Source organism: Meleagris gallopavo, chromosome 9 (genome assembly GCF_000146605.3).
Source record: "Meleagris gallopavo isolate NT-WF06-2002-E0010 breed Aviagen turkey brand Nicholas breeding stock chromosome 9, Turkey_5.1, whole genome shotgun sequence".
Lineage (NCBI taxonomy): Eukaryota > Metazoa > Chordata > Aves > Galliformes > Phasianidae > Meleagris > Meleagris gallopavo.
The window spans coordinates 3,536,591-3,551,767 of NC_015019.2; the positions used below are offsets into that span (position 1 = coordinate 3,536,591).

General features: G+C 46.9%; 1 protein-coding gene across 7 annotated transcripts in view; it reads right to left on the reverse strand.

Annotated features, from left to right (window-relative positions):
• Positions 1-15,177, reverse strand: part of MBNL3 (muscleblind like splicing regulator 3) — a 63,698-nt gene that overhangs the window by 26,168 nt on the left and 22,353 nt on the right. For all 7 annotated transcript variants that reach the window (XR_002117620.2, XR_794423.3, XM_031554644.1 and 4 more), the window contains exon 2: positions 7,423-7,587. Coding sequence is in view for 5 of the 7 variants with exons in the window: in XM_031554644.1 (XP_031410504.1) it covers positions 7,423-7,587 (165 nt within the window). In the remaining 2 variants the exon portion in view is untranslated. The remainder of the gene's footprint in view (positions 1-7,422; positions 7,588-15,177) is intronic.

The window sequence follows — 15,177 nt, forward strand, 5'->3', positions numbered from 1 at the left end:
CCAGATGGTGTTAAACACCCCTCTTCCATCCCAGATGGCCAAAGCCTGCAAAGAAGCAGTTCTACTCCTGTAACAGTAGCTTGACAAGCCCCCAGGGAAAGTAACCTGTGACTTGCAGCCCTTTTTATTTTTCCTTCTGTCACCTGTTCCGCTGGAAACTCTGGGTTACAGTTAAAGCTTGCTCACATTTGCTGGCACAAATGACACTGCCCTCAGCAGCTAGAGCCTCTGCTCAGCAAGAAACACAAGTGTGCTTACAAAGAGCCCTTAGGCAGTTCTTCGGCCACTCACATCACCCCTTCCTTGCTTTTATTTTTGTACTTCAAATCTCATGGCTTTCTGTAAGAAACTGCACGTGAATAGTTTGTTTCTTGACAGCATCCTCACCCCAGTAATCTGATATACTAGGAAACACCCTGCTAGCTGTGATCTGGAATAAAGCAGCCCACAGCAACAACAGCTAAGCTGTCCTAACCTATCTTCACAGCTTAATGATGCCCTCTTCTTGGGGTCAGAGGGATAGTAACAGCACCTGAGCGGATGGGAAAGGGGATGACAGGCCACTTCCAGCATATACTTTCTCCTCCACAATGACAAGACGCAGCCTGTTGAATCAGTGGACTTTGGTACTTTAAGTGCAGTGAACCAAATAATCCTCTAAGAGGGATTTCCAATTTTCCTTCTTTCGAGCCTGATCCAAACCCCGCTTCAGCTGATAGGAGATTTTGACTATTAAACCCAGAGATCCTTCAGTCCATAGCCCTTTATTAAATCATTTTGTTCTCTCTTTCACTACTCGCTGGCTCACGGACATGTTACACCTTTTGCTGCTAGAAAAGCTCTTTAAGGATCTTCAAACATTGTGTGACTCCCTGAACACTTCAGTGAGAGGGCAGCATCCATTAAGACTGTTTTTTTCTGTACGAGTACCAGTAATTACAGTGACATCTGCTGAACTTCTGTCATCGTTCAAACTGTTAATTCTATTTTAAGGAGCTTCTTCAGCCTGGACAGTCTTTACAGGGCTGTGCCGAGGCCTGACACATGTTGCCAGCACTTCTTTTACGCGTCCACAATAGCTCCAACATTGCAGTATGTGTGGCATGCACAAATACGTGGGCAAATCTATCCAACGTATTTCAGCACCTAGTACAACAGGAGTCCCAGTTATCCCAGCAGAGCAGCAAGGATGGTTGGAGAGGCACTCCTCCCACAGCCCCAGTAGAAGATGCTGAAGAACTTGTGGAGAAAGGCTGGGGTTTTGCAATACCTCACACTGGATGAACTGACCAAAACCTGTAGGAGTGTATTTGAAATGTTCCTGAAGAGATTGTATGCCAGCATACAACTGGGAAACAGGTCCTGCACTGTGAAACACTGTCCCTGTCTCCAAGGCCATACTACCAAGAGTGGTCTCTTTTCCTCAGTGGGAGCAAGCAGAACCAGCTAACGAACAGGAGTCTGATCTAAAGCAAATGAAGGATGTCCCTGAAGAGGAGTCGAGAGTGCAATATCTTCTTGGTTCTGGGACCTGCAGAGGGACGCATGAAGGAGCAGGATGGCTTTTGCTTTCTAGCTGGCACTAGTCATCCACAAATCTCCATGCCCTGCCTGCCATCTGCTGCAGCATTCCCAAGGTTTCATAACCATTTATTCCTCCTGCCTGAACAGCACTACCTGATGCTGCTGACTGAAAGCTACAGCTCTGCTCCACACCCTGCCCGGGGGCAGCAAGTAGAAACACAGGGTTCATGCAGGCACGGCCACTGGGAGACCCACATGCTACATCCCAGCCCTCCTCAGGCCACAGCTGTCAGCAGCTCTTCCCAGAAAACTTGGATTTACAGAAGAGTCTGAACCCAGCCCAAGGCTCCTGCTTCCAGGAAACTCATGAGAGCGGAGGCAAAGCTTAGCTGGAGGACGGCTGTACGAAAACCTAGACGAAGAACCAAAGAACAAGCAGACCTCACTCAAGGCATTAAACCTCAAAGCGCTGTTTTCAAGTCTGAAGCATATCAAATGCACTGAAAACTACTCCTTTGCAAGCTGGCATCGGGGAGCTCTGTATTTACTGTGGCTGATGAGGGAAAAAGATGGGCTGTGCTCACTGCCAGCCCTGACTGTCTGTCTTGGTTTGGGAAATCCAGTCTGGCTCATGCATCAGTACCAGTAATAAAGACAGTGCCAGCCAAATCTTCCCTCCCTTTACATCTGTGCAGGTCCCCCGTGCCAGGCCTGTCCCAAGGGAATACAAGCAAGTTTCTTCCTCACAGCCAGAACACAACTGTAATTTCTACTCCAAACAGCACTTTCCTCAGGGTGCCTCCCATCCACCTCTTGTGATTGCATCTGGCCAGGAGATTTGTTGGAGAGACCAGTATTTTGACTGCACACTCTAACAAAAAGCCTTCTTATCAGCGGACAGGCAAACATGCTGTGGGCTCTGGACAGAGGGCTGGTAAGGTCAAGTTTTGATGCAAAACCCAACAATGCAATTCCAAATCTCTGAAGTCGTTACTGCTAATGAAGCACTGTGGCCAAGCTCTTGAACAGCAGGACAAAAGCTCTGCCTCTGCGGGAACAGCAAAAACATGTGGCTTGCTTTAAGGATTATCAGAAGCTGCAAACTGCCACTCTCATTTCGTACTCAGTTTAAATTGAGCAGATCACCTTGGAGGAGTAAAGAGCCTGGGACAGACAGCCACAAACACAATGTGTGCAATGGAGGAGGCTGGCATGCTGGGACAGCCCCAGGCTCCTTGAGCTGTCAGGCACCACCAGCACATCCACCAGCCTCCCTGCTGATGGAGCACTGCGAGATCTGAAGTGCATTGCTACAATACAGGCAGCAGCCAACTTGGATAGTATTAAGAAGGTTCAAAAAGGCCTGTGTAATAGGCTGCTTTTAATCACTGGGAGCACAGATGATCTCCTTCAGAGCAGGCAGGTGTGCAAACTACAGGTCCCCAAGCTGGCTGAGGACAGAGGGAAGCCCCTAGGAACACAAGGGCCAGCTGCAGCAGAATTAGGGAACAACTCTACCAGATCTGTCTCTGGAAACCTAGATGATACTTTTCCCTGGAAAATTCAAGCATGTCAGAATTAGGAACCTGCTATCTGCAACGAAGACTGGTATGCTCTGGGGCAAAACAACCTAATGGAAAACACCACTTTCACTTGCTGCATCCCTTAGAGATCTTGTATATTCAGCAAATGCAGGGACAGGTTTCCTCACAGACTGTTTTTTAATAATCTTAACATATGCAAACACTACCACTAACTTCTGAGCAGAGGGAAACCGCTCACAGCATAGAGGCAGAGGGGCTCAAACCAGCAGCGGCTCACAAGACAGGTTTCCTGATTATTAAAATGTTTGCAAGAATGTAAAAAGCCCAAATGGCTTTTTGTAAGACCGTATCTCAAGGAGGAACGCCTGCCAAGAACTTTGGCAGCTCTGTCTGCAGCAGACATTTATCAGGTGTGGGCATTTCCCAGATCCAGAGCACAGGGGTGGTTGGGTGACAGTGTGAGCACTGAGAAGGCACTGTCCAAGGCAGAGCTATTTGTCACCACCGTGACACATTACCTGGAACAGCTGATTTTGTTAACAAACCAGAAGTTGCATTCAATTTGCCTAACAGAAATGATGCTGAAGCTGCAGCAGAAACACAGAGTGGGTGTGCAGGGGAAAGCAGGGCAGTGGCTGTGTTTTGTTGAGCACAGCCCAGTGCTGCCTCGGGCAGGAAGTGCTGATGCTGAGTTACCTCAGAACCTAAAAAGAGAAAGCCTGAAAATGAGAGACGGTGTGGATACAGAGGTGCTGTTGGCCTGGAGGACAGGAGCAGCTAAGAAACTACACAAGGAAACATACAAAATACAGCAGTAGCTTTTATTACAGACTAGTGATAGAAATACAGAAGATAAAGATATTGTACTGACAAGGCTGAGGACTGATCAATATTAGTCACAAGTGGTACTGTTCAGAAAAAGCAAAAGCTTGTCTTCCTGTGCAGTGCAACTGCATGAGACTTGCTGCAAGACAATCCCTTTAGCACGAAGGCTGAGCATGCTGCAGTGAACCCCACTGGTCAAAGCCCAGCTGTTAGCACCACAGCTTGTTCCCCCAGTCAGACTACCAAGACACTCCTGGCTCAAAAAGCATCTCCCTTTTGAGTTGCTGCTGCATAGAAGTCTGGTGTGAACACCTCACAGCAGTGATTCTGAGGGATACCAGCTCCCAGGTGGGCAAAGATACTTGTGTTTACCCATTCCTAATGTGCCTTTGACTATGGATCCAGAGGATCAGATTTTTGCTGCATGGAACAAGCATGCACCCAAAATACCAGTTCCAGTCTCCTTCACTTATTCCAACCATGTCACTGTGCTTTATCTCCTTCCTCAGCACCGTGGGGCAGCAGCAGGGACCTACTGCACCAGGATGGAAATGCAGGCTGGGTTAAGTGCTGGCCTGGTTGTGTTTGGGAGCACGGGTGACTGAGCAAAGTCTACAATGTGCTTGACAGGAAAGAAAAGATGAAGGGCTTGAAAGCAAAGAGAATTCAGAGAAACAACTTCCCAGGGCAGCAGCAATGGTGGAGGCAGGTGTGTCAGCACTGCTTCACCCAGCCACCTGCTCACACACTGCCAGCACAGCAGTGCCTTGCGACCACAGCAGGGCACTGCTGGGTCCATACAGCAGTCAGTGCCCAAGCAGCTCCGTGGCCAGCACCAAAAGCCAGCCTCGTATTGCTGCAAAGGGGTAAAGCACAATGGAGAGGGTGGGGAATCAGGCCCAGGGTGCATCGCTTTTTGGGAGCCTTGCTTTGGTGCACAAACAACTCGAAGTGACTGTGTCTGGGAAACAAAACTCAACATTGACTCAACTGGCTTTCCATACCGATGCCAGAGCCCAGCTCTATTCACCTTCAAGACTTCTACTTCATCTTCAGCAGAGACAGAACAACCAGCCTGGAAAGCTTCCAGCACAGCTCAGCCCAAGCCAGCAACTAAGGTGAATTTGGCCTTTTGAAAGTTGACGTTTTACTACAGAGCTCTCCTCCTTGGTACATACACCATCTCCTCAAGGCTCCCTTAAGACAAATACAGAGCAAACACTGTTCTGTGTCCTCGCCTGACTTGTTTTGAAGTGCTGTATGAAGCATTCTGTTTAAAACTGCATGATGGGCATCAAACATTTGCGTGATTCTCAGCTTTGCACGGATGGTTAACAGCAACATCACAGAGCAAACCTGAGACTTCAGTGAAACAGCTTCATGCTAGCAACCCAACATTAATTCACACCTGGTAGGTTTCTGTGAGCAGCAGGCAGCACACCTGGGACAATTCTTCTCAGAGCAAGCCTTCATTAAGCTGGCATTATCAGGGTCCTGGCTATTAGTTCAGCAGGGAGATTAGTTCTTGCTGGATGTCAGCAGTGGTGCAAGTTAAGATATATGCTCATAAATGGACACATCCAATGCCATTTCAGGAAGTATGATGAGAAGTTGCTACATTAAGCACTATTTTACACATATTTTTTCTGGTGAAAATGCACTTTTAAAAGTCTGGGCATTCAGCTATTGTTTGGAGCTATTAAACATTCTGCTCCAAATCTCATCTCTGGCAAGTATCCCAATTAAGCAGGCATACCGTTGATCAGCTTTCTGATCACATGGAATTTGTTCCACTGCTGCATCTGAGATAATGCTTTCTGCTTTGAAGAATTTCACGTGGAGCTAAGAGGAGGCCCCACCCTTCCCATTTAAAGAGAAAAAAACACTCTCAGACTGCTTCCACCGGCAGCATCTTTGGGAAATCAGAAGCAGGTGAAAGGGCCATCTCTTGTCTGTCCTGAAATTGGTGCGGAACAAGCCAGGCAGCAGGAATTACAACAAGAGCTCATTTACTCTGAGCTCTGGGAAAGCAGGAAGCGAACAGTCATTGCAGAACCAATTCTTATTTTTCTGCTTTCCCCACGTCTCCCTCATGGCACAATTTAGAAACCAGGGGCCTTTCTCATCAGATAAGGTTACCTCTGAAATGAGAGCACTAACCAGACAGACCAACAGATTCAGTCTCAGAGGCAATTTAAAAAGCAGCAGTGAAACTGTAGTAGGAGAGAACTGGATCTGCAAGATTGCAAAGTGGGAAGATGGGAACTTTCCAAAGAGGAAATCCCAAAGGTATTTTGAATAGCCAGCCAAAGAACCACTGTGAATTCCCCACAGAGGAAAACCCCAAACAGGAAAGGTTTGCTTTCCATATAGGGCTAGGAAACCAGCGCTACCATTTTGTGGGAATCCAGGATTTCCTTCCTATGCACACGTACTTCAGTGAAAAGCAAACTCCACTAGAAGAGGTGCAAAGACTGCAGCAGATTCAGGACCCAGACCAACCAACAAATAGCTCATTTTCTCCTCTGCCTCACTTTCCCATCTTTGAAATGGGAACTGTCCCCATTTGGGGGCTTTGTAGGTGGGACACCAAGAGGCCAAGCACTGCTTCACAGACTTAGAGGCTAGAAGAATGTATCTCAGGATCTAGCCAGACCTCCTGCATGGCACAGCCCAAGGAGCCTCACCCAGCAACGGCACATCAAGCACACATCGCCCCAGGAAGGACGTTCACCCATGACTGAAATGGAAAATTCCTAATTAAGCTCACAGTTAAAAACGTACAGCTTATTGATGTCAGCGATGAAGAGCTACTTCAAAACTTCAGGCATTTTCTTAAGATATATTGACAGACAAACACTCAGCAGATGCAAGCCATCCTCTCCCCAGCATAACGTGGTTCTCCAGCCCGAAAACCTGCTTTAACCAATAGTCCACAGTGGGGACAGGCAGTGAAGGCTTCTCCAAACTGCTCTGCAAACAGCTATTTCCCACAGGTTTCCCTTCTTCTGGAAGAGAAATAAGTCTTTCCTACTGTTAGTATAAAACAATATTACTAAGAGAAAGAATGACAGAGCTGTGGCATTAACAGCTCTCTGTTGGGACAGCTAGAATGAAATTGGTCCCTCAGACACAAACGTAACAATACAATCAGGCGGAGGCACTTTGGTGGCTACTGCACTACTTTTGTGCTTTTCCTTTAGCAGAACAATACTCAGGTGAAGAGAATCCATCTTTCCCAACTTCAGCCCACCAATGCAACGAACCTACTGGCTTCCTGCCACAGGGCAAAGAGCTCCAGCAGTCCAGTGTAAAACAGCTATCCAAAACAGAATGCACTGGAATCAAGCCACTCGGTTTCAGGGATGTAGAAGAACTAACTGGTCAGATTCCACCTGGTACTGAGATGCTTCCAGCTGACGCCTTGAACTCGCAGTACTCAGTTATCAGAGGAAAGGAGAGCCACAGCTCCAGAAGTAAACAGGAAAGAAATCAGGATGAGTGTGAAACCCAACCTGCAGTGACTTACGATTGGCTGTAGCTGCGTGCCTGGTAGCATGAACTGCATCTGCTGAGCAAACATGGCTGCGGCCGTCTTTTGCTGGATCAGGTTGTTGCGTCCATTTATTTCAAGTTGTGTTTTTAAGTGCGGGGGAGGGTGGAGATATTTGCAGTTCTCTCGGGTACACCGGCCCTGAAAAAACATAACAAAAACACCAGTTGAGTGAATGCAAGGCTCGTGGCAGCCAGAGAAATTTAATGATGGGTTGTTTGGGTTACTGTAACAATACAATCAGGCGGAGGCATTTTGGTGGCTATTGCGCTACTTTTGTGCTTTTCCTTTAGCAGAACAATACTTAGGTAAAGAGAAGAACAACACGACTTCTGCTGCTGTAACACTAACTGAGCACAGTCAAAGTGAATCCAAAAGTGAAGCTTCCTAACATTAATTAACATGATTGAAAAGAAAGAAAGAAAAACCCTAAGTCTAACATAAACATCACTATTTCCAGAAGCTACTAACAACAGTTCCAGAAGCAACATCAAAAATCTCCCTTTTTCCTGTGTGGGTTGTTTTTCCTCTCCCTCCCAACACTAGACCACTTAATTGGCCCTAACAACCAGACAGAGGAACACGTCCCTACCACTACCCCAGCTGCTCTGGGTAAAATGCAAGGCAACACCTTTGTAAGAGAAGTACCACTGATCTTTAGCAAGCATGTAGACTGAGATGCTGAGAACTGAGAGCAACAAGAGCAAGAGTTCAGCCAATTCCCCTTTCATGCTTCCATTCATTAAAAGCCACAGTACCTTGCATCACTGACTTCTTTCTTTCCTTCCCCTAAATAAACAGAACTACAAATGAAGCCAGGAGCTCCAAAAAAGCAGAGCTCTGCTCACATTACAGACCACCTGAAACCATCGCTTTCAAAACCATATGAAAATTGTGCTTTGCATAAATAGCGTTTGCAGGCAAACAAAGAAAAATGCAAATAGTCGACTGAGTACAAAAAATGGTAATATATTTAAGAATAATTAATGCTTAGGTTGTTGTGGGATTTTTAAAACCTTTTTCTATGTATTTCATCTTCTAAAAAGATGTACAGAATACAAGAGACATCTTCTGCAATTTATGCATAAGTTTTATAAATAACTTTTATGCAAAAATTGTGAGGTTTTTTTGGTGGTTTTTTCTTTGTGTGTGTATGTGACAGTAATTCTTCTGTAGCTATTCAGAGCCCCACAAAATGGGGCCAGAACTGAGGGACACAGAACTGCTACATGATGGATAACTAATAATTGTTACTGCAGACAGCAAAGGAATAGGATCATCTATTACCCAGCCCTTGTCCCAGGCATTCTCTCCAAGGGATGGACACTGAGTTCTCAGCCTCAATATAATTAAGTGCGCCTTCAAAACAAACAAAAAAAACAACAAACAAAAGGGCAAACGAGGTAACCTCATGTTCCTGCCTGCTGGCAGCAGAGCAGCAACCCTATAACCAGATCCACGAGGGCACCCTGTCACAAAGCACCAGACAGGGCACAGCCCCTCCAGGATGGCCCTCATCCAAACTGAGGACGCTCCCCTGGGGATTTTTAAGATCTGTCTCTGCCAGGACAGGTGGAGTCACTGCACCAGGGCTGAGTAACACCACACAATGCCAACATTGTGCACCACTGGAGGAGCTGCTTTCGAACCACCTCAGCATATCAGGAGCGGCAGCTGCTGCAGAGGAAGGGGGCTGCAGAGAGTGGGAGAGGCTGTGTGAAAGAGCATCACTAGAGACTAGCTCCTGGATCTGCTCCTTGGGGATCAGGCAGTTAAACAAAACTCCTGGCTCTCTGCTGTTATTTTTTAAAGGCAAATAATCGAGTGCAAGAAGTGATGGGCTAAACCCTCCCGAGGTTCAGAAGCCTGCATTTGCTCAGTGAGACTCTGCCTTGCTGCTAGAGGAGGTGCTGAGCGGCTTCTGACAACCAAACTGCAAAAGAGGCTTTTTCATGCTATTGTTTCTGGCTTCTCTGCAATCCAACAGCACCAGATCCCTAGCAGCGAGTTAATTGCTCAGAGACCCCGAGGACATCAATCTTCATTGCCAGACATTGCTTGAAGTGAGGGTAAGATGGCACCACACAGCTTGCTGGTGCCCAGACAGCCAGCACTGCTTCGAGGCAAAGAAGTGCATTAAACTTTGGGATTCAGCTGGTTTGGGTCATCCTTCCTGCTTCCCTGACCAATCCTGCTCACCTTGCTCACAGGCAGGTGGAACAGCAAAGGCAAGCACGCTGCTTCAAGGTGATGTCACACAACATCTTGAATTCCGTTTTCCAAGCCAAGCTGTTACTGTGATTCCACACACGGCTTTCTCCCCAAACACACATCAAGGAGCTCACGATGAAGGTGGCATCTCTACAGCAAGCAGGAGCCCAGCACTCAGGCTCAGAGCACCTGTACTCTGTTCTGGACTGCAGCCTTCCAGGGCATACACATTAATTATTCCTGGTTGGAACTTGGCACAGAGTGCCTCGGGTTGGGAGAATGCTAACGTATCTACCAGATTTGGAATGGATCTGTGAGGTTGTTTCTATGCTGCAGGAATGGAGGAAATGAAAAAAGAGCTGCCATTTTAGTGAGCAATACATTTAGGGCTGACCTCAACTTGAGAGGGCTTGGCCATTCCAACTGAAATTTGGCACATCAATGATACCATACACCACAGTTGTTGTGAAACATTGTTCTTCTTCATTCTTCCCCTCAAAACAGTTTAATTCCATCCAGGTACTAAAAACGATGCAACATACTTGCTAAGACCTGGTCTGCTGAGCTGTGAGCAGAAAGCAGAGCCCACTGAGTGCTGGTTCCAATGAAGATATGGAATATGTGTTTGCAAGGAACTAAGAGCTGCAGAGATGCTGCTGCAGAGCAAAAACTGTGAAGTGCAGGCACTGCTGTCATTTGGGCCTCGTATGGCTCCAGGAAGGCCCAATGAATCACCATGTAAATTCAGAAATCACATCTTTAACCCAGCTCCTATTTGTTGTCATTTTGGTTTCATGTATCATCAATTGCTGCATTACACCATGACCACTTAGACGCCACCAGTGAGATGGGTTTCACTCTCCTGCACCACTGCAGATTCTCCATCTCACAACAACCATTAGGAGCCAACTGTACAACAGAACACCCCCAAATATTCCTGTCCTGGTGACCTCAGTTTAGACCTCCAGCTAAACAACATTCAAAATGCCTCATCTAAAGCAATGGGCACTTCTGAACACCCATACTGGTAGAAGTAATCCCCTCCTCTACATTTCCATCACTATGTCCATAGTTCCCATTACTTCTCAGCAATACAACAGCTTTACCACACTGATTTCAGCCCAGTGAAAGCAGCCAGAAGGACGAAGGAACTGCCATTATTTGTTTCTCAGTACCAACTGCACCACAGCAGGGAAAGCAATGGGGAACTGGTAGCAAATCTGCTGTGCAAAGAGTGGGCTGGGGACAAATAAGGACAACTCCATTTCATACCTAGGGTGACCTAGGAATACAGTAAGAGAAAAAACAACACGAGTCAGGCTCCAAAGCCTCAGATGAATGTTTTTACCACTAAAAGGTGCTCACTGTTTTGATGAAGTGAGAAGCTGCAGCTCCAGCACAAAGATAGTCTCATCAGCAGCAGCCAGGTTGGCTATGTGCATTGGGAAAGGCAAAGCCCTCAGAGCCTGACCCTTGACACGAAGCAGTGTGCTGAGCTGCTGCTCTGTGTAATTGGAGGAGTTTGTTCTGGTGCTGTTATTTCAGCATGATTATTGATTCTGAGGAGTACACATTACCACCCTGCCCCAGGGTGGCACACGAGCCTCCATCCAAGGAATCACCACCCAGCAGCAGACTGCTGCTGGCCCTGGGAACATGCTAAATATAGCCATCTTTTCTGGCTCCTCACAAAATGGAAGGATATGAAGGACCATATTCATCAGCTTCTTTGCCAACTAGAGCCAGGAGGGAAAGGCATATGGACTGCAATTCCCCAGGCTCAAAAGATGGATATTAAAAATAAATCATTAAAGCATTTTCTGAGAGTATCTTCTCTCCTTTCTTCCCACATGCTCCCCCACCCTGACAGTAGGCTGCTGGCATGTGACCGACTCTGTGTTGCCAACTGAAGTCATGCTGTGATGGCGCATACTGTAAATGGTTGGCATCCAACACGAGTTAACGTGACAACAGCTTGCAATGGAAGTAACAAAAGCAGCTGTTTCAAGCATAGCAGTGATGGCAGCACACTTAAATGCAATAACAATACCTGTGTTACACCTAGCATTTGGAGTGCTGCACCTTCGTGTCTGCATCCCCACACGCACTGCGTGCCTGCACAAGGCTGGCTGAGCCACCCCTAAGCACGCTGCACAAGTTCTCCCCTTGCTGGCTGCTGAAATAAGCCAAACCATGCTGCAAAAACAGAACTTTCAGCACTAACCCAAGGCTGCACTCACATTCACACCCATGCCATAAGGAAGTTTGTTACAGCCTTTAATCAAGGATGCTGGTGAGGGGTTCCAGAGCACATCCATCTCTGGTTTTAATGACTGCACTGCACGTCCTGTCAATCACCAGCAATTCTCATGTGAAAACCTTGAAGTTAATGCTGTTTTTCACACACTAGAGGCTGTAGTTGTCCTGGGCCCTGACTGTGCTGTCTTCTCCACAGACATTGATGACATGTGCAATGACTGACAGCAAAAAGAATGAAAAGAGATGAGGCAGGAAAGGATTTCCATGTTTTGCACAAAACCAGGCACCAAAACACAGCTTGACTACATAACTTCTCTCTGCATGAAGCAGCAGATTTCCCTCCCCAGTGGAGCTCAGCGAAGAGGCACACAGAGATGCACGGTGCTGCTTACTCTGAGCTCTGGCTGCAGCACGAAGCACTGCCTTCACCCACCCCGCACGTGCACAGAGCCTTCTCCTGGCTGGAGAGCCCAGCACAGCTGTCACACATTACGTGCAACACTGCCTCAGCCATCTAGTGTGTGCTGCTGCGTGTCGAGGGCAGACAAGGACCAGGCAACACAACTGGCCACAGTGCTTAAGTTATCAAGGGGTGGTGGGAGCCAGCATGAGGGAGATCAGGGCTTCAGGCTCTGTGCCCATACAACACACTCTGCTCTAGGTCCGTCCTTACTGGTCTCTGCTCTTTAAGAAGACAGGGACACGGTGCTCAGTGCAAGCTTCAAGTCTTCTGCCCATCCTTAAGGAGTTGTGGCTTCAAAGTTACCCTCCCAAGAAAGCAAATGTTGAGGGCATTTGGAACACTGTCCATCCACCACCCCCAACTCAAGTGCTTCGTGCCCTTACAACCTGTCCCTAAGTAACCTGGTACCAAGAGCCAGCACTTGACATGCTTGCTGCACCCTGTGACTCATGTTGCTGTCTTCAGTGCTGTGCCACATTCCTCCTCCAAAAACAGGTACAGAACTGTGCTTGAAGAAGTCTGTCCATCTCACTGCCAGAGCAAAATGCCCAGCAAACATCAAGTAGAATGGAAAGAGCAAATTCCCCAGCACAAATGGAGAACAAAGAAGGCTGTAGCAGACAAGTCAGCATGATCATTAGTGACTGCCATCTCCCAGATAGGTGTTCATGCAGCCAAGCTGTCACTCTGCAGATGAAAGGCGAGCTCTGTACATACCTTATCTGCAACTCCTTTCTACTGACTAATGAAATGTTGAAGTTATGCTGCCAACTGAGTCAGTGTAAAGTACAACCTTGCCACTTCCCTAGAATATTGACCCTGGCACAGTACATCACATAACTTCTGCTTAACCACGATGCATTTTTGCTTGTAGTGCTAGAGCAGCCCACTTTTCTGAAACTGGTTTTGAGATATTATCTACAAAACACTGTTCCTCGCTCACGTGTTCCCATGGAGGGCTGTTAGCCCACTTACAAGGATCCTAAAAAGCAGGTCAAGAGGACTCAGAGAAGTGAGAGATCATCCTCAGGCCCACACAGATCAGCTTCACCTATTTTCCCCAAACCTAGCATTCCCCAGGCAAGGGACTCCAGCACGTTGCTCTCCTTGCAGCTGTAAAGCTGCTCCTGATTTCCAATTCCAGCATTTCTCCTCTTGCAAGTGAGGTTCCAAATTTTTACCTCACCTTAGAGGGCCAGAAAAGCAATTATTCCCCTCCTCTTGGAGGAAGTCTCATGCTTAAAGGCTGCAGTCCCATTTACTCTCTTCCTCAAACCTCTCTGCTCCAGGTGATGCAAACCATGCTCTTTCAACTCTGCGAGCATGCTTTCATCCTCTCATTAGGAGCTTCTCCAGCCTGCTGACATGTGTGCACGTACAGGGAACAGACCTCCAGCTCAGCCCTTGCCACCACTGCACAGATAGAAAATTTTTCCCACATCTCCTGCAGATCACGCTGCCATTTATACATCCCTGCATGACAGTTTCCTTACCTGTGGCAGCCTAACATTTTTGACTGACGTTATCGCTCAGCTGATGGTTTTGCTTATAATTTTGTACTGTTTTGACTGAACTTGAAACTTCAGCCCCTCAAGATGATTTTTCCAACTTGCTGAGATTATCCACCACTCCATACCCGGTTCCCTAGAGTGCCTCTAGCTCCTCCCAAGCTCAGAGCACCCTACAAATTTAACAAGCACGCTCTCTATTCCATCTCTCAATCAGTTAAAAATTATAATTAAAAAAAAAAAAGACACACAAACTGAACCATCTTGCCAAGAGCATCCTTCCAGACTGCCACTGAACTCTCTCTGCAGTCTTCCAAGGAGCTGTGGGATGTCACACAAGTCTCTCCTATGCTTTTGTTCCCTGTCTTGTTCAGAAACAATCTGTGCCACATCAAAGACTTGCAGATGAACACCAGCACTCCTTCTCGCATGTCTCTTTAAAATAATCCATCTCAGAGACTTTCCAGTTCTACTGCTCCCTCTGCTCCTCTGGTCATCGTTGCAGGGATGGATGCTGGAGTGTTGGTTATTTGCATCCCTCCTGGGTCAGAGCTCAACCAGACACTTGTATGGAATGTTTGGTACAAAGGAGCCAGTGGTCTGACATGACTTGTACTGCAATTCAGAAGACAACTGCACCTGTAGTTGGTTGTTGTTTCCCACCCCCTCCTTTTCTTTTCCATGCTGGTATAACCTTGACATTTTCCAAATGTGGGTATGACATCCATTTACAGAGAGCCCAAAGACTACCGCCAAGATGTGGATCTCTGTTGTGAACAGAACATAGCTGAAAAAGTACAATACATGTTTTAGTCAGAACTACCAGATGGCAATCAGCTATGGGAAGGGGAGCAACGTGGATTTCCTAATGTACGGAAGTTTCAAAGCATATGGATAAAAATGCTGGAGTTGTGGTTGAGCTGGTAACTCCCAGGTACAGATGATAGAGGTCTTGTGAAATGCATACCCTAACTACAAATAAGTGCAGTTCATAAATACAAAATTGCTGGAAATACAATTCAAGCAGGCCTAAGAAACATAAACCACTGTTCTGGAGTGTCTATAGGTCGAGCTTTGCCTGACTTCTTTGAACTTCCCACTACTTGGGATCAACAAGCCATCTCCCTGAGCTTGTGCAAGCAGTTTAGAAGAAAACTGCTAAAACCACCCAAGTGCATTCTGTCCTAACTCAGCTCCACATGCAGCAGTCAGACAAACCCTTTCAGATTTTGCACGGAATAATCAGACCAAAACCAAACGCTTCTCAAGCTCCTGCCCTCATATAGCTCA